Source organism: Cebus imitator, unplaced genomic scaffold (genome assembly GCF_001604975.1).
Source record: "Cebus imitator isolate Cc_AM_T3 unplaced genomic scaffold, Cebus_imitator-1.0 Scaffold443, whole genome shotgun sequence".
Lineage (NCBI taxonomy): Eukaryota > Metazoa > Chordata > Mammalia > Primates > Cebidae > Cebus > Cebus imitator.
Genome location: NW_016107758.1, coordinates 1,275,644 through 1,293,962, shown reverse-complemented (window position 1 = coordinate 1,293,962; position 18,319 = coordinate 1,275,644). Strand labels below are relative to the sequence as shown.

General features: G+C 62.7%; 1 protein-coding gene across 21 annotated transcripts in view; it reads right to left on the bottom strand.

Moving 5' to 3' along the window:
• Positions 1–2,241: 2,241 nt before the first annotated feature.
• KIF1A (kinesin family member 1A) overlaps positions 2,242–18,319 on the bottom strand; it is a 111,264-nt gene continuing 95,186 nt past the window's right edge. For 11 of the 21 annotated variants that reach the window (XM_017510740.2, XM_037732159.1, XM_037732161.1 and 8 more), the window contains 11 exons: positions 11,719–11,833; positions 10,193–10,326; positions 8,920–8,981; positions 8,359–8,504; positions 7,415–7,615; positions 6,795–6,872; positions 5,907–6,031; positions 4,834–4,986; positions 4,069–4,261; positions 3,114–3,232; positions 2,242–2,659 (listed from right to left, as the gene is read on the bottom strand). In XM_017510740.2, coding sequence (XP_017366229.1) covers positions 2,617–2,659; positions 3,114–3,232; positions 4,069–4,261; positions 4,834–4,986; positions 5,907–6,031; positions 6,795–6,872; positions 7,415–7,615; positions 8,359–8,504; positions 8,920–8,981; positions 10,193–10,326; positions 11,719–11,833 — 1,369 coding nt within the window. In that variant the 3' untranslated portion in view covers positions 2,242–2,616. Of the gene's footprint in view, positions 2,660–3,113; positions 3,233–4,068; positions 4,262–4,833; positions 4,987–5,906; positions 6,032–6,794; positions 6,873–7,414; positions 7,616–8,358; positions 8,505–8,919; positions 8,982–10,192; positions 10,327–11,718; positions 11,834–13,228; positions 13,253–18,319 lie in introns of all 21 variants that reach the window. The other 10 variants (XM_037732158.1, XM_037732157.1, XM_037732160.1 and 7 more) reach the window with 1 other exon arrangement.

The following is an 18,319-nucleotide window of genomic DNA, read 5'->3' as shown; positions in this document are numbered from 1 at the left end:
GCAGGCAGCAGCAGGCGTGCCCTCCGCACCGCACCCCCTGAGCACCTCCACGCCAGCCCTCCACCTCACAGTTGTGGAAACCGAGTCCTGGGCGTTCAGAGGACTCCACTAATGCGACCATAGGAGGTTTCTGGCAGAGCGCGCTTCAAGAAGCCAGCTTTCCTGACTCTCACCATCAGTTCTGGGTTTCTGGGCCCTGGCACCCCTCACCAGAGCAGGCCTGGAGGGAGGGAGTCAAGGCTCCTAGTCAAGGCCAAAACGGCAGCTGGTCAGAGGGCACGCCCGGCAGCCTCCATGGTGGTGGAGGCTTCTGAATTCAGGCGGCTCCTGAGCTCCTCCCCTCAGCCCCACCCATGCCGTAGGTGCTCTGCAGGTTGGCTGGCCTCAGACACCTGCGACCTGGGGGGCGCCCAGATGCTTCGGAGGCCGCGGCCTCAGGCTGGCTGACCTGAGTTGGCCATGGCGGGGCCTGTGCCTCCTCTGGCCTGCCTGGGTCCCATGGGGCTCTGACTCCTCTCACACCAGCGTGTTCTGCCCCTGCCCCTCCTTCCTGCCTCCAGGCGGCCCTGCGACTAGAGCGGGTGCTTCTGCAAGAATCTGTTCTTCGGCCCCTCCTCTCTGCATCTCGGCCCACTGCCTCCACAGGACAGCCATGGAGTACAGGCCACCTGGCTTCTGAATTTTATTCTGGAATGGGAACCTTCACCTGGGAGATTTCTAAATATAGCTCTGGGTCCTGCCTTCCCAGGCGTGGCTTCCTGAACCGAGATTCTCACTCACAGAAACCCTCCATCGGCCCCTGGGAGAGCCTTCCAGGTAGGGGGCGACGGCGCAGGTACCACACAGCACCTGAGCCCACAGTCCCAGCTCCCAACCAGGCTGGCCCCAGCACGCAGCCACAGAGGCTGCAGTCAGTGCGCGCCCCAGCCCGCCCGCCCTGCACCCTGCTCTCCAAGGTGGAACTCAAGGGACCCAAAGGAAAACCTCACGCCAGAGCCCTCCCCTGTGGCACGGAAGGCCCATGCTCCCCACTCCTGGGCTGGCTGTCTCTCCCCCAGGCCTGGGATCATGGTCTCTGAGCCTCGTGTCAGCATCACGTGGGACAGCCTGGGAGGCCAAGGGCCTCAGAACCATCTCCCCCGCTCCAGGAGGCAGGATCTGTCAAAAGTGCTGGGCGGGGTCAAAACACCTGGCCCTAGGTCAGGAGCACCAGACCCCATTAACTGCTCCCGTGGGCCATGGCGGGACAGGGGCTTTGCTGCTTGGCTACTGTCTTTCCTTGAGCTGAAGAGACCAAGTGGGCCTCTGGCGGTGGTTGGGGAGACCCTAAGACCTCCCAGGCCTCTGACATGACTGCTATGACCAGACTCTCAGCTTGGGGCTGGCCCTGTCCTGTCCTGGGCGGCCCTCGGACATTGGTGTCTGCAGAGAGGGCGAAATGGGGCCAGAACGAAGGGACACCCCCAACCCATGGGATTTTCTCAGTGGGACTCACAGAAACTCTCTTCCCTGGGAATAGAGAGGAACGTCTTTGTAAGAAACCCGCGGGTGGCAGAATTTCTTCCAGAAGCTACCTCCAGCTCGCTCTATGTCTCACGGCAGCTGAAGAGGCTGCCCCACAGTGCTTCACACCTGGACCGTCACCCCGAGTTCCCACCTTCCCTGACATCCTGGTCTCAACCCGGCCATCTGAACCCAATGGTCCAGGGACAGCACCCAGCCCCACGGTCTGCACACTGGCGGGTGACCCCTACCCTGCTCCCTCCGGCTCTCTGCCCAGGACACAGCTCCAAGGCCTGGGTGCCATCCGCCTCATCTCAGAGCCGCCTGTCACCCCGCACCCTCTCCTGGGGGAAGCTGCTGGAACTTTCCTTAGAGTCAGGTCTCAGGCGCTGCCCAGAGGGATATGCACTCACCTCCCACCAGAGTAACCCATGCCAGCCTTCATGCTGCTCACCCTTCTGGCACCAGAAGACCCCCCACCCTCCCACACACACTCCCCGGGCCACGTGTGGTTTGGAGAAGCTGGGGGCCCAGGCAATGCCCCCATGTGCCAGCCTGGAGGTGCCCTACTGGTCCAGTTTCTCACTGAGGCCTTCCAAGGTGGCTGTCCCTGCCCTGCCCTCCTGTCCGTAGCAGGCTTAGGAGACACACTCGGGAACAAACGGGGTGGAGGTGGTTGGGGGTTCCGTCTGAATGGTATAGGGCTATGTGGAGGCATTAGAAATAAATACTTATAAATACAACAAGTCTCATAGTTAATTTCCAAGTGGACTGTTTCAACGTCACTAACTAACGTATATTAATTATAAGTCTGTCTATGCTTAAAAAAATATTAGAACGGCAGCAAGAACCCCCGTGACCTGTGCCCTCGGCCCCCCAGCCTCTCCCAGCGTGTTCCACCCAGAGCACCTTCTACAAGAAGACACGGCACTCGCAGCCTCTGCTGGGAGCACAGCTGGTCGTGTGGCACGGGTCCCGGGCCTGGCGTGGGCGTCCCCTGGGGGGTCGACCCGGTCGTGGGCTGTCTGGCAGGGGAGGGGCAGGGCGGCAGGTAACAGGACAGACAGGGATGAGGGTGGGACAGGCTGAGCCTGCCGGCTGTCACGGGAGGGCTCAGACCCGCATCTGGGCAGACCTCCTTCTGGAGAGCTTGGACCTGCAGGAGAGGCGGGAGAGGCGGCGCGGTCAGGCCTGGAACACTCCAAGCTGTCTCCACCAGGCCCGCTGCAGGCAGGCAGCCTGAGGGGCAGCCACCGAGCCCCCATCCCTCTGACTCCCTCACCACCCCGAGAAGGGGCTGAATCTCTGCTTCCGGCCTGTGGGACTCAGCCTCCCCATCCCCCACCGCACCCCACTTTGCACGTCTCTGTGTGGGAGGGACCGGCTCCTTCCGCAGCCTGCCACGGGCATGAGGTTTCCCCATGCCAGGGCCACCGGGTTAGGATGTTGTTTTGGGAGTCTGACCCAGGATCTATCACTCCATGAGAAGACATGACTCAGAGGGCGCACTAACAGCTCTACGGGCGTCCCTAGCCCACACAAGCAAGGGCAGGCTGTGCCCCTCCCCTGGCTGCAGTGCCTCCCCAGGCGGCCTCGAAGGCAGGCCCTACCGTATGGTCCCGGCCAGGAGGGGGTTGAAGGCGTAGAGCCAGTCGTGCATGTCCTTGTCGCTGGCAGCCTGCAGCAGGATGCCACGGTGCTCCGTGCACACCGCAAACGTGTTGGGTGTCTGCAGAGGGGGCCGCGGGTGAGGAGGTGCCGGGCCCCGTGGTCAAGGTCAGCACACCACCCTCCTGTTCCCCAGGGCCAGGCAGGCAGGGAAGGGCCACCTGGGAAAGTCCCAGGGAGGGGACGCAGAGGGGAAGGCTGACACAGCGGGGCTGTGACGGCCTTCCGGATGTGTCTGCGTGTGGCCAGTGGTCCCGGGACCACACTCACCACTGCTCAGCATCCCCACGGGACGTACCTGCCTGTCATGGCCCCTGGTCCCTGGTACCCCGGCTGGGCTACTGGTCCAGATGTGGGTTCACACCACCCACCCCACCACAGGGAATCAAATACCACCTTGTAGACACTGTGGCCGCCTCCAGATGGCTCAGAGAGCCTTCTCCCCAGCCGGACCAAGGGAGTTCTGACTCCTGAGCTTGCCTAGCGCCATTCCAGCCAGAGGGACTGGGCAGAGTGGGGACAGGAGGGCTCCTGTGAGCCCTGTTGTTCTCCCATTCCTGCAGTCCCGATGCCACCCATCTTGGGGGACTCCAGGAGGAAGGGACATGGCGTGGCCATCACACAGGAGAATACTAATGCTTGCCCTGCCCAGAGCCCATCCCTGCTAGCTGTCACCAGGGCCATGTGCCCCTCGGGCAGGCAGAGAGGCTGCAGGAGAGGGCAGAGGATCCCTGAGGCTGAGTCTCTGAGCCCAGCCTCTGTGCAACAGGACGGGGTGCCCGAGCCTGGGGTGAGCAGACAGGCCTCCCGCTCTGAGGCAGGCTGCAGAGGATGGTGGCTCAGCTCCTGCCCTGCCGGGGTTCCCGGTGCCCGGGCCTGAGCCGGGCCCAGCCGCACCTTGAGCATGGCCTGCTGGTCCTCGCTGTACTCCACCTGGGCGGTGGCCAGGTTGAGCACAAACCGCTCCACGGTGTCCTTGTCGCTGTTGTACATGTAGGCGTAGGGGCGCCGCACCACCACGAAGCGCCTGGCCCAGCCCGACGTGTGCGGCTCCAGGAAGTGGAGGTACCCCTTCTTGGAGACGATAGGGCTGAGGGCAGAGACAGCTGCTCACTGGGGCCCTGGGCAGGGGTGGCGGCTGACGTGGGCGCTCACCGTCCACCCCTCAGAGCTGGGCCCCCGAAGTACCATCCACCTCTCCAGCCAGAAAGTCGGTCGAGGCATCGAACTGCCCTGGCACAACTGCAACCCAGCAGGCCAGAGACCAGGTGACCAGCCTTGCTCCGGGCCTCAGTTTCCTCCCCACGAAACAAGAAAACTTAAAGGAAAAAGCGGAAGTGGCTGCAGGGCTGTCCCACCATGCCCCATGACCACCAGGTCCCTACCTGGGCCTTGGCTCTGACCCCACCCACCACCCTGTGCTCTGTGCCATCTCCCGGCCCAGGCATGTGGGTCACGGGGGCTGCCTGGCCTCCCAGCACGGAGCTGCCCCTGCCTGTGGGTCAGGGACAGCCTGCCTGGACCTCCAGTGTGCGGGGTCAGACAACCTGCCTGTCGCCCTGAGTATGAGGGACTGTGCCCGCGGTATGGGGTCAGGGGTGGCTGCCTGTCCCCGGCCGGCACAGAGCTGGCTGGCTGCGCTTTCCAGGGAGGCCCACACACCTGACGCGGATCTCCTGGATGTCAGGGACCAGCAGGCGCGGGGGCTCCTTGTCTGTCTCTGTTGCTTGGGCAGGGGAAGGGAGCTTCTTGGAGTCGGCCTCTGGCAGCAGCTCGGGCTCTGGACTGGCTGGCCGGGAGCAGGGCTGTGGGGTCCTGGGAAGCGAGGGAAGGGCTGCATACCGAAGGCCTCCCTGGGCCTGGAGCCACCTCCCCCCGGCTTCGCCCTCCTTGGAGCTACAGTAGGGCAGCTTGGCGGGGTCTCCCCAGCTAGGCTGCCTACAGCGGGAGCTCCCAGGAAGCACCCGCCAGGATCGCCAGGCACGTGCCTGATTCCAGGACGTGCTGGGCATGGCAGGGAGGGTCCCCCACGAGCCTCAGAGGCCCAGCCAGGGAGACTGTGACCCGCTCCACGGCCTCCTCCCAGTGGCCCTCCTGCCCCCACCTCCACCCTGTGAAAGCAAGTCCAGATCTCTTCACCTCCACAGTGAGACTGAAGGTGACACACGGTTCCAAGGAGCCATTTGAGCGGAGAGTGCTGCTGCCCCCAACACCCCCCCACCGCATGGGCCGGCCCCTGTGACGATCTGGTGGTCAAGGAGGCCTGCCGACGAGGAGGCCAGGCCGAGGCTGCCTCCCTTCTTTTTTAAATGAAAATCTGGAAACCTTAAGGCATTTTAAAACAGGAGTGAGAACCGCCTGCCGGCTTGTGAATTGGACATAAGAAGTTCAGCCGGGTCCCCTGCAGGGCCCAGGTGTCCCCTCGCGATACGGAGCCTGGCGGTTCTCGGGTCTTCCTTACAGCCTTTCTCTTTCCGTCACTATCTAAGCACGGCTCAGGAAAAGGGAGCTGTGGCTCAGTTCCCACCCATTTCTGGTCTTCAGGGAAGAGAACACACACTGGGGATGGAGCTGGCAGGGCACAGGCGCCCTCTGACAGGGCCACGGACCCCACCCCTCCAGGCCCTTCCCTTGGCTGCTGCCCCCTTCTGCTCTCTCCATGTCCCGGAGTCACGGCCATTGTCACGGTCGGCCGTGGTGCCGGAAACCTCTCCGGGAGGCTGGAGCCTACTCACCTCAGGTCAGTGGCACCGTAGCGCCCTTCAACCAGAGAGGGGCAAGTGGAGGACGGCGTGAGAGTGGCTGGCCCGAGAGGGGACATCGGCGGGTCCCGAAGCGAGGTGACAGACATCTCGGAGAGCTGCAGAAGAAAGAGGTTTCTCAGGGGACAGGGGGAAGGAGGTCTCCGGCCCCTTCGCCCACCCTGCACCTGCTGGCTGGGGCACCCTACCCCTCCTGGCTGGGGCACCCTACCCCTCCTGGTTGGGGCACCCTACCCCTCCTGGCAGCAGCCATGCTGAAGGTCGGCTGTCTCAAGACCCCGGACCCCCTGCAGCCCCTGGCCGACCCTTCCAGTGCTTCAGGCTCTGGCCTGAGCCAGGCAGCCACCCTGCCGTCTCCTCGAGGAGTGTGCTGGGTGAGCTCTGCCCTGCTGCCTCCAGTCCGTGCCATGTGAGGTGGCGCTGGGCAATGCCATGGGGGCAAGGAAGGCTGTGGCTGGGGCAGGATCTCCAGGCATGGCACGGCACAGGGGCAACTTCCCAGGCTACCCGGTGGGGACGGTCCCAGGAGGAGAAGGGACAGCCAGGTTGGGGCTTGACCGACCAGGCCAGAGGTCAGAGAGGACAGCCAGACAGGGTGGGGGCCAAGAAGTCAGCAGAAGCCTGCACGTGCCTGGGCGTGCACCAGGCCACAGGAACCACCCGGCCCTCACTCACGCCCCACCTCCCATGGACCCCAGGCCGACAGGAAGCCAGCACTGCTCTGTGTCCCTCTGCACTAAGCCACGTTCCCAGGAACCCTTAACTGCCCCTTCACACTCAGAATGGGAGTTTTCCTCAGGGACGACTGGCTGCAGGGACCCGAGCCCCGCAGGGCGGCCTGGGCAGCCCCTCCGCACCCACCTTGCTCTCGCTGGCGCTGACGCAGACGTGGCTGTGCGTGTACTCTCTGTTGAACGTGTGCGTTAGCAGGCGCAAGCACTGTGGACGGAGCGCGAGGGGTCAGGGGCCAGCCCCCCGGGACCTGCCCAGCCAGCCTCGCAGGCTCTTCTGCCCACCCCGCCCCAGACACAGGTCAGTTCCGAAGCCAGAGGACAAAAAGCAGGTCAAGGCGGTCAGCACCTCCACCCCTCTCACACCATCAGGTGAGCCCAGGAAGCCTCCCAGGGTCAGGCTCAGGGCCTGGTGAGGGCCGAGGCAGAGCTGCCTGCAGTGCAGGAGGCCTTTCCGGCGGCCCGGTCTTCCACCCACAAGAGCCGCTTGTGGGTGGAAGTGGTGAGCTCCCCATTGGCATAGGTATTCAAGAGAAGGCACATCATCACTTTGGAGGGGAGGCTGCAAAAGGCACCCAACTTTCAGTGCAGGTGGGGTGGAGGCAGCGGGCACGGGGACCCTAGGGACCCATCCTGCTCCCAGCTCCTGTGGCACTAACCAGGGCAGGCATGGGCAAGGTTGGGTTGCTGGAGCTACCCAGGAATGACTCAGGGCCCTCCACGGCTATGCTGCCCACCAGCTAGACCCACCTTGACAGCCAGCTCCCGCTGCCTCTCGTTGGGAGCCTCCAGGGGCGAGGGGCGGCCCTCAGCTGAGAGCGGGGAAGAGGCGCTGGAGGAGCCATGGGACTCGGAGTCCTCGCTGGACGCCGGGGACAGCACCTCCGGGACAGGCCGCTGGGCGGTCTCCAGCTTCTCCCGCAGGAGCAGGTAGTGCCGGGTTTTCTCCACCTTCAGACAGGACACAAGGCCTTACCTGCTGCACCTCAGGGGTGACCTTCGGGGCGTGGCTCAGCCTCAGCTGCAGCAGGACCCTCTGGGCAGACCCCCAGACAGCCCACCCCTCCCCTGGGCTGAGATGGAGACTGATGGCCCTCAGCTGTGAAATGAGGGAACAGACCCTGGGGCCACAGGGCTGACAGCACTCAGCACCCCCGCCCTGCTGCCTCGGGACCTTGGGGCCACTGTGCGGACCCACGGTGAGTGGACAGACACAGGCATCTGGAGCACCAGGTTCTGGGGCAGGCCGTGCTGCCCTGCGGTGCTGGCAGCCTCAGGAAAGGGCTGATGGGTGGGCACGGCCCTGGCCTCAGGCATCACGCGTCACATGCACACTCGGCCGAGGCAGCCCCAAGATGCCGCATGTCGGTGTCCCTGATTAAATCTGCGGAGGCCAGCACCACCCCCCACCCCGACTTTCTTTCTGGCCCTTCCTGGCCTCTGTCTGCAAGCCTGATAGTCTTCCCCGGCTAACTCCAGAACATGGCTCCATGCTGCCCCGGCCATGTTTCTGTCGTGTGCCACCCAGCCCCAGGGTGAGCAGCTGGGGTGTCACAGGCTTCTGCAGGTGGCTGTGACTCCTGACTGCGCTCCCCACAGTGGGCACCAGGCATGGGGCCCTCTCCAGCTTTTGCTCTGCAGACAGAGCCACGTGGACACGGCCGTGCGGGCCTCCTCCTCCGAGGCTGCCTCACCTCCTGCAGGAGGCTCAGCTTCTCCAGCTCCCACTGGTGGTCCAGGATGAGACTGTCACTCCGGGGCCTCCAGCCTGCCAGGTTCTCCTCGCCACGGACGTAGGCCACAGACGTGTCCAGGACTCGCCGGCGCCGGCGCTGCATTCCTGGACAGGGGACGCAGATGCTCCATCCCTACCTGACAGGTGGCAGTTCCTCCCGCCCACCCCAGAGCCCGCCCCACTCTGAAGCTGCCTCTCCACTGGGGTGAAGATCAGCTTCCCCCGGTCCTGGGTCCACCCTGGGGCCCAAAGAGCCATGCAGGCCTCCTCTACAGGAGGTCATCTGGCCTGGCGTCCCACAACCCTGGCAGCTGTGTCCTGGGCACCTGAGGAAGCCAGCCGGCCTGACTGTCCTCCCTCACTCTCCTCCCCCGTCAGAACTCCAGAACCCACAGAGTGAGTGCTTGTGTTCTGTAGGTGAGGGACCCCTGCAAAGGGCAGCTTAGCCTGTGGTCACCCCAAGTGGGCGGAGGTGAAGCAGGCCAGGAACCCACCCAGAGAGAGCAGGACGGACACCCACCTGGGCTGCCTGCGTCCGCCACATGACATAGGCTGAGCTCGTACACGCCGGTCACACGGTTACTGTAGGGAGCAGAGGGAGCAACGCGTGGTCACCAGGCCCCACAACGGGGACACACAGCCAACCTGGCTGCCGACCGTCCCCATCATCAAACACACATTGGACAGGGCTGGAGTGGTAGGCGCCAAGGTCCCTGAGCTGCAGCCCCTGTTCAGAGTCCTCATCCCAGACCCCCTCCGGCCCCCACAGAAAAGATGCGTTGGCTGGTCTTGCTCAGGTGCCCCTGGGGCTGTGACCTGAGGCCAGGCCCCCAGCGCAGCCTCCGCTTTGTCCCAGCCCAGGAGAGACACAGGCAGCACGAGCACCTTCATCCTCAAATCCTCGGCATCCAGCATCTCCAGTCCCTGCAGGGTGTCGACAGCCCCGCAAAGAAAGAGCAGCGCCACCATGCCCAGGACAGATTCCGAGGGCGCTTCAGCCACCCTCTCACAGAGACAGGTCAGTGGCCTCCCACAACGACCAAGTGACCTCCAGACTGACCACAGCCAGCCCTCGAGGACACTAAGTCCTGACCCCCAAGCTCTTTCCTCCCAGCAGAGCGCAGGGTGAACCTGAACACCAAGTCCACATGGTAGACCACAGGGGCACCCACTGAAGGCGGCCACGGGTACCCGGCAGCCTCAGCAGCCCGGCAGCGAGGGCCTTGACATTCCAGCTCATTCTCCCGCCACTGCCCCCGAGAATGCGGGGCTGTCGTCCGTGCACAAGGACAGCTGGTCCTGGTGTTTGGTGTCTGGCTTCCCCAGGTGCCACCAGCCTCCGAGAAGAGCCGCCCAGCACCGGAGCCCCCTTCCAGCCCCTCCCACATTTATCCAGCTCTTCCTTCACTGCCTGGTGAGCACTTGCACAGCACAGGTTCCCACGTTCCCAGGGAAGAAGGTCACTGGCAGGGAGGCGCGGTGTGGCCCCAGGACCACCCGCAGGGGGTCCCAGGTGGGCACCCCAGGCCCCCTCCTCCACCCCTGGAGGCTGGCCCAGGCCCCCTCACGCCCCTCATTGTGGTATCACTGTCCCCTGCAGGCACCGTGGCCTCCACAGAGCCTCCATCAGGGATGAGCGGGAGGGGACCCAGTGCAGGGAGCCAGCTGGGAGTGTGGCCGGGCCTCCCACAGTGTGAGCTGCCAGGTGGCCCGAGGACTGCTGTCAGGCAGAGCCCAAACTAGCCCGCACGGCGACCAGGGCGGCAGTCCAGGTGGCCTCACCGGGGGCTTACCTTTCCGAGGCCCGAAGGCTCCCACTGCCGAAGAGGTTTCGGATGGAGCGAGAGGCGGGCAGCTTGGCGTCGCGGGAATAGAAGACCATGCAGAAGTCCTTAGTGATGACGGCTGGCTGAGTGCAGTTCTCCATCTGAGACAGGCAGGGCCGGGCTCAGGCACAGGTCACCTCAGGTGCCCAGGTGCCCATCCAGCCTCCTCCCAGCTGGCCCAGCACTGACTGGCAGCCCCAGGGCCTTCCTAGGGCCTCAGGTGTGGCTTGGACCCGGGTGGGAGAAACTGTCTGCTCCTGGCCTGAAGCCAAACCCTGCTGGGGACAGACAGCCACAGCCCCGTCCACCCCTGGGCAGCCTGAGGGGCGAGTCTCCACGTGTGGAGACCTCGAGGGTCCCAGACACAGGCTCACCACTCGGGCCTCAGCTGCCTCACCGTGGAATTGGGGCGACACCCTCCCCACCCCAGAACGTCTGTGAGGATCAAACCAGATCTTGTTTGAGCGTGTGCATTTCAACTCAAATGCCACAGAAAATGAATTCCTGGTGGCCGACATTCTGACTGCTAAACAGCTGGCCCCTTGTCTTCCTGAAGTGGGGGCCGCTGCTGTGCACGGCTGAGGCGTCCCAAGGACTCGCTGGGAAGAGCTCTGCCAGCATCTCCTCAGCACAACCTCAGCACCTTCCCGTGAGATGGGCACATGGTCCCCATGCAATGCTGGGATAATTCGGCCGTAACTAAGGAGAGGGGACGTCCTTGCAGATGCCCCGCCATGGCTCCCACCTTCCCTCTCCCTCACTGCTCCACCAGCAAGCAACACCCATGCTTCCAGTGGACTCTTGCACTTGGAAGGGAGGCACAGCCCGGGTCTGGCCATGGCCAGCGGACTGTATACCCTGGCGGCGGGGGAGGGGCGGGGGGGGGACGCTTGTTTTTGTGCTGCCTGGAACGTAGACACGCGTCTGGTGGTGCTGCAGCCAGCCTGCCTCCCAAGGACCACACCCACACACTTAGCAGGGTGCCTTAACTGCCGTTGGAAGCACTTGGAGGCCGGGCGTGATGGCCCATGCCTGGAATCCCAGCACTCCGGGAGGCCAAGGCAGGCGGATCGCCTGAGACCAGGAGTTCAAGACCAGCCTGGGCAACATGGCAAAACCCTATCTCTACTAAAAATACAAAAATTAGGGCGTGGTGTCGGGCGCCTGTAATCTCAGCTACTTGGGAGGCTGAGGTAGGAGAATTGCGTGAACCTGGGAGGCAGAGGTTGCAGTGAGTCGAGACTGTGCCATTGCACTCTAGCCTGGGTGACAAGAGCGAGACTCTGTCTTAAAAAAAAAAGAAAACAAAAAAAGCACATGGATTTATGTATTCAACCTTGTAGTCCAGTTTAAAATAAAGGCACATGGATTTAACATAGAGAGAAGTCCTCTGAAAAGCGTCTAGGTCATCTGGGGTTGTCCAGAGCTCCCAAGAACCTTGAGCTTTGGGGACTGGGTGGTCTTGGTGGCGTGCCCTGGAATGGGTGCCTTGCCTCAATGTAAGCAGAGAGTGTCATGTAGATTTTCTCTCGATAAGGAGTGACCCGGTTCAGCAGGAGAGAGTTGTGCATGGAGCTGTCCCACGCAGCCTCAAACTGGTAAAAGGTCCTGGAAGGAAGCAGAGACCAAGGAGAAGTTGATGGCAGGGGGCTGCTCTCAGCCAGGCCGGGGACATGCAGACAGAGCGACAGACGTGGGGCAGCCGCAAGGGTGCGGCTGGAGGCACAGGCTGGAAGCCCGGGCGGTGGTGCCAGGAAGGACGGGCCCCTCCTTACTCAGGACCCAGAGAGTGGGGACTCTTGAAAGCCCCAATGGGGGTGGGCCCAGCGTTTTCCCAGCTCTACCATGGATGGTGCCCCAGCTGTCACGCTGAGGCTGGAAGGAAAGGAGGTGGCAGGGAATGAGAACAAGAAGGGCAGAGAGGGAGGCAGGACAGGGAGCTGGGATGGTGGGAACAAGGAAAAGGAGAAGGGAGGGTGAGAGGAGAGGCCTCTGCAGGGAGGAGGGGAAGGGCAGAGGCAGGGACACACAGGGGTGCGCCAGACCCACCCCAGCTTCAGTCTGAGTAAGGAGGCACCGCCATCTCTCCCTGGACCTGAAGGGGACCTACCCAGGTTTGCCAGACCCTCCATGGTCCATTTCCTCCGACAATGGACTCACCCTTGGTCCATCAGGCAGAGGACGGCCCGGGGGAGGATGCTTGGCTCAGAGGCAGGGTGGCCCCCTGTAGCACGTGGGGACAGCTGTGGCCACGCTGTGTCCCTCGTCTCCAACCCGGAGTTACAGTGGGCACAGCCTGAGCCGGCCACCCGCAAACTCCGTCCCAGGGTGACTCAGGGCCAACCCCAGGGCCCTGGGATTTTACATCCCCATGGGGTTGAACTGCGTTCCGCAAACACCTTGGGTGCCCTCTGCTCCAGAGCAGGGTTTTCTGTTATGTGATAGTCCCTGTTTTCAGCCCTCTGGATGGCAGAGCAACTGAGCTCCTTCCTCAGGCCTGGTGCCCACAGGGAGGACTGGTCATACCCAAGGCAGGCAATTTGCCTGAATCCAGAGTGTGGCCGCTCTGCAGACTCTGGGCCGCACCCTCAGCTGCCCCATCCCCCCATCTGCCCAGCCTCGCCCAGCTCCCCTCCAAGCATCCTCGCGAGGACACAGTTCAGAGACATCGACACACACTGCTGGGTGGCCACGCAGGTTCCAAGGCGGCCGGGCCCTCCCGAGGCCTCAGTGGGGCACAGGTGGTGCCAGGCTGCCCTGTCTACTGCACAGCATGGTCTGGACACAGGGCATGGAGCTCACAGGTGGGGGATGTAGGAGGAAGCAGGGGAACCAGGGAAGGCCACTGTCAGACACACGTCACCAAGGAGCGATCCCGGGAGAGTGAGGACAGCGGGCAGTCAGAGAAAGGGCAGAGAAGCAGGCAGACGCTGAGGAGAAAGGAACTCGGAAAAGCAGAAGAGGGCAGACCAAGCGAGGGCAGAAGAGAAAAGTGAGCTGTACCTAGTGTCATTTCCCAACGAAACGCTAAAGGTGGAGGCAGCCAGGACACACACATACACACACAGAAGAAATGGAGACGTCAGAACAAGCACAGCACGGGGCCCAGGGCAGATAACTGAGGAGCGTGACAGGTGCACGCTGGGGCTCACGGCCCCAGGCTCTTGCTGCACACAGGGCTGGGGTGCGAGCCCATGTGGAGCGCCCTGGCCCTGGCCCTGCAGACACTCCCTTCCCTGGGGTCTGCTGTGAGAGCCTTGCGTCTGTCCTCAGCCGGACCAGGCAGATGGCCTGGGAGTCAAGACAAAGGCCGGGAGGGATTTCCCCTTTCCTGAAACATTCTGGGGTCCTGTGGAGGGTCAGGCCTGCTGGCCAGGGCTGGAGCCACTGCAGCCTGGCCTGGAACAAGTGCCTCAGAGCCACTTCACAGCTGCGGGGCCTCAGGATGTCACTGACAGCTTTGGGCCCCATTTCCTTGTCAGTACCATGGGGTAGTATTGGCCCTAACTCAAGATGTTCTGCAGATTAAATGAGCTAATACTTGAATGTGATGAGAACAGGGCCTGAAGCTGGTACACGTCAGCGTCACTATCTGGTACACGTCAGCACCACTATCTGGCACATGTCAGCACCACCATCTGGTACATTTCAGCATTGCTATCTGGTACACGTCAGCATCATTATCTGCTACACATCAGTGTCATTATCTGGTACGTGTCATTATCTGGTACACATCAGCATCATTATCTGGCACATGTCAGCGTCAAGGTCTGGTAAACGTCAGCGTCATGATCTGGTACACGTCAGCATCACGATCTGGTACATGTCACTATCTGGTACATCAGCACCACTATCTGGTACACATCAGCGTCACTATCTGGTACAGGTCAGCACCACTATCTGGTACACATCAGCGTCACTATCTGATACATGTCACTATCTGGTACACGTCAGCGTCACTATCTGGTACACGTCACTATCTGGTACACATCAGTACCACTATCTGGCACAGGTCAGCATCACTATCTGGTACACATCAGCGTCACTATCTGGTACACATCAGTGTCACTGTCTGGTACGTGTCACTATCTGGTACACATCAGCATCATTATCTGGTACATGTCAGCATCACGATCTGGTACATGTCACTATCTGGCACACGTCAGCGTCACCACTGGGTACACGTCACTATCTAGCACACGTCAGCGTCACCACTGGGTACATGTCACTATCTGGCACACGTCAGCGTCACCACTGGGTACACGTCACTATCTAGCACACGTCAGCGTCACCACTGGGTACATGTCACTATCTGGCACACGTCAGCGTCACCACTGGGTACACGTCACTATCTAGCACACGTCAGCGTCACTATTGGGTACACGTCACTATCTAGTACACGCTAGCATCGCTAGCATCCTCATGACTGCTATGTACTGGGTCCCATCAGCCTTGTCCCTGGTGGGCCCAACCCTTCGGCCCCGTGCTGGACCCTCTGTCTCCTGCCTCTAAAGTCTCTAAAGGGCCTCAGCTTGCTTCTGCTCCCCTTCCTTCTCTTCCATCTGTGTGTGTGCAGACACAGCCCGCCCACCCCTCACCCCCTGGCCCCAGGATCAGGACCAGCATCAGCATCCACTCCCTTCCGTGCGCCCTTCAGAAAGCACTGGGTCCTCCCAGCCCAGGCACTCCTTGGTCATCAGGAGTACGTCCCTGCCCCATCCTGGGGCTCCTTGGCCCCCAAGTGGGACACAGCGAAGAAGTGAGTCCAGTGAGGCAGGCAGGGCCCCAAGGCCAGGCAGGGAGGGCTGCTCCTCAGGACCAGTGGGCTCTGCTGGAGCCAGGCCTGGGGCGGTGAGTGGAACACAAACCCACTTCCACACAAGGCCCACAATGGCCCCTTTGGGGGTCCTAGCTGAGGTCTTCTCAGTGCAGGCAGTAGGTGGCTTTGCCCTGCTCAGACCCCAGTGGACTAGAATCTCTCTGAGAACCTGACCGTGGTGGAGTCTCGCATGTGAGCTGGGGAGAGAATGGTGGGAGGGACCTTACAGGGCTGTGTGCACAGCAGGGAAGGAGCCTTCCCAGACCACCGTCCCATCCTCCAGGTGTCAAGATTGCCAGTCGGACCAGGGTCTGACATGGGCACAGCTAATGTGCTGCCCCTGGGTCATTTCCAAACCACTGGTGTGCCCCGGAGGCTGCCCACTCTGCCCTACGGGGCTACAGCCAGGCCTCTCAACCAGCCCTTGGCCCACAGCCTGCCTTGCTCCACCTGGTCACGGGCAGCAGACCCTGGAATCCAGGGCCAGGAGGTCCTTGGCAACACTCCTTGGTCCCCCTGTGACCCTCATACCTCTACAAAGGGAGGACAGGTGTTACCCAGACCCCAAGTGAGATCAGAGGGGACAGCAGCTGGTGGATTGGGGTGGAGCAGGCTGGCATAGCGCCAGCTCACCCACACGGGACCCACACCGCCAGCTGGGACCCCCCGAGCTTGCAGGCACAGCATGGGAACCACCGACGGGTGCCCCACCATCACACTGCCGGAAACCAAGACCCAGGAAGGCTGAGACGTGACCAAGATCACACTGCAGGATGTGGGCTGAGAGGGCCTTGGAGACCACGCCAGGACCCCCACTCCAGGAGCAGGCACGAGGTTGCTCCAGGCCCCGTCTCCTGAAGCCCCCCTCACTCCACCCCACGTGACAGCTACAAAACCTTCCGAATCCGCACAAGAGGAAAGATGCAGCCCGGTGTGGGAACCTGCTAGAAATACAGATTCTCAGCCCCAGCCCACACCCCCTGAAGCAGAAACGCTGGGATGGGGGCAGCCCCAGGGGCAGAGCCTCGAGTGAGCCTGGACGGAGCTTTGCCATCAGCAGCTGCCCGGATATACCGCAGGCGCTCCGCATCCCACCGTTCCACAGCTGGGGACCCAGGCCCGGGGCAGGGATGGGCCCTTCCCAGGCCCCACCACCAACAGCCAGGACAGGGCCTGGGCACCCAACCCTCACCTCTGCCCCTCCTCCCAGCAAGGCGGTCCCACCCCCACCTCTGCTCCTGGTTCCTCAGCCCCTCCTCTGATTGCTGTGCTCAGGGAACCCACTTTTGAAGAAAGAGGCGGCTGCAGGGGTCAGGCTGCACTGCCACAGAGCGCCCGAGGTGGGTTATGAACGGTGCCCTCTCAGGACAAGACTGGTCAGCAGTTTCCCCCAAAGCCGACCAGGAAACAGGGCAGCGGTGCCCAGGAGGCCTCTCTGGTGGCTCCCTCCTCCAGCCTCGGACTGAGGCTGCCCTCTGCTGGGGCCGAGAAAGAAGGACCACCCCGCCTTCAGCTCGGGGCAGAGAGGGCTCAGGGCTCACACGGCGCCCGCATGGGGAGCCCTGAGCGCTTGCTGAGAGTGTCTTGTTGACAAGGACAATGCATGTGCTGTGGGCTGTGTTCTCAGGCCCTGGCTCGGCCACAGACCTGCGTCCAGGAACCGAGGCAGGCGGCTGGGGCTCCACCCGCTCCCTCCAAGGCTGCAGTGAGGCTGCTGCTCGGCTCGGCTATCCTGCACCTGACCGTGAAACAAGCCTGCTGCAAAGGGCCCCTCAGGGTGTGCACACGCCGCTGAGATGGCAGTGCCCGGCCCTCCTTCAAGTCACCCAGCAAGCTGACGGGCAAGGCAGGCACCACAGGCCAAATGCCTCTGTGGAGAATCTGAACAGTAAGGCCCATGCTCAAAGCTTCAACAGAAACACAGGTGCTCTGGGAAGGATGTTTCTTGAGAGGGAGTAACCCAGGTTCTCCAGGGAAGTAACCTAACACGGTGAGGCCACGGATGGCAGCCAGGGCAGGCCCTCTTCGCCCGTGGCTGAAGGCACCACTAACAGCAGGGGATCATGCCTGAACCCCCACCTCAGAGACACGGTCCACAGGGTCTGGAGGGGACCCAACACAGTCACGTGGCACCACCCGCCACACAGCCCGAGAGCCCTACCACCAGAACACAGAGCAGGGAACACACGCGGCCCAAGCCAGTCTGTGGGATGGAAGCTGGACGCGGGCATCCACACAGGGCCAACTGGAAGAGCTGGGCCAGGCACCCGGGGGCCACAGCCTCACCTGCCCTACAGCCTCTCCACCTCCAGCCTGAGCCCTGGTCACTGCTGGCCCCACCCTCCCAGCTCCCCGCTCCTGGCCTGACTGAGCTCTGCTCTTGGGCTCTGTCCTGTGTGGAAATACACAACTGGGAAGCCTGACGTTGCTCTCGAGAGGGCAAAACCTGGCCTGGGGGCAAATGCGCAGTAGGTCCACGCAGAGGGAGAGATCCTACAGCTGGGCAGGGGAGAAGGAGGTGGGCAGAGTCAGGAAGGCTGCATGGAGGAGGGGCCGCTGCAGCTGGATTGTGAAGCCCACCAAGGACTTAGACATAGGGGCTAGGGTGGCGGGCTTGCCAGGTGCCAGGCACAGGCTCGACAGAGGTGAGGAGTGTGTGGGGGTGCAGTGGGAGAGAGCCTCGTCCCGTCCCGTGGGCCTGAGGAAGGCACGGGCTCCGAGCAACATCAGACAAGGCTCTGGCCCGGGCTCCACCTTCAGGGGCCGGGCTGCAGTGGCTGACACAGCCAGAGCTGGTGCCCCGACTGCATGCCACACCTGATGCCACACCAGCTGGGAGACCACCTGCCTGCCACTGCTCCCCACCGCCTCCCTCGACGGCAAGACCCTAGAAAGTCACTGTCCTAGGAGAAGGAAAATCCTAGACAAGATGTGGCCTCAGAGGCAGTGCCAGGTCAGGGGCTCGGTCCTGCCTGGGAGCCCCCTCTCCCCACTCTCCCGTCCACCTGTACTCATGGGCTCCTTTTGTGCCCCCAGCTCAGGCAAGCTCCCTCTTTCCTGGTGTGCCCTCCACACCGGGCAACCCCACAGTCCCCCTCGCCCTGGCAGACATCATCACTGGACTCCAACTCCTGAACCAGGTCAGCAGTCCCCATCACTGCTGTGTCGCAGGCCAGGACATAGCCTGCTTGCTTACTGTCTGCTATGCGGATAGGGGTAAGGGAGGAGGGGAGGAGGGAGGAGGGAAGAGGGTGGAGGGAGGAGGAATGAGGGGA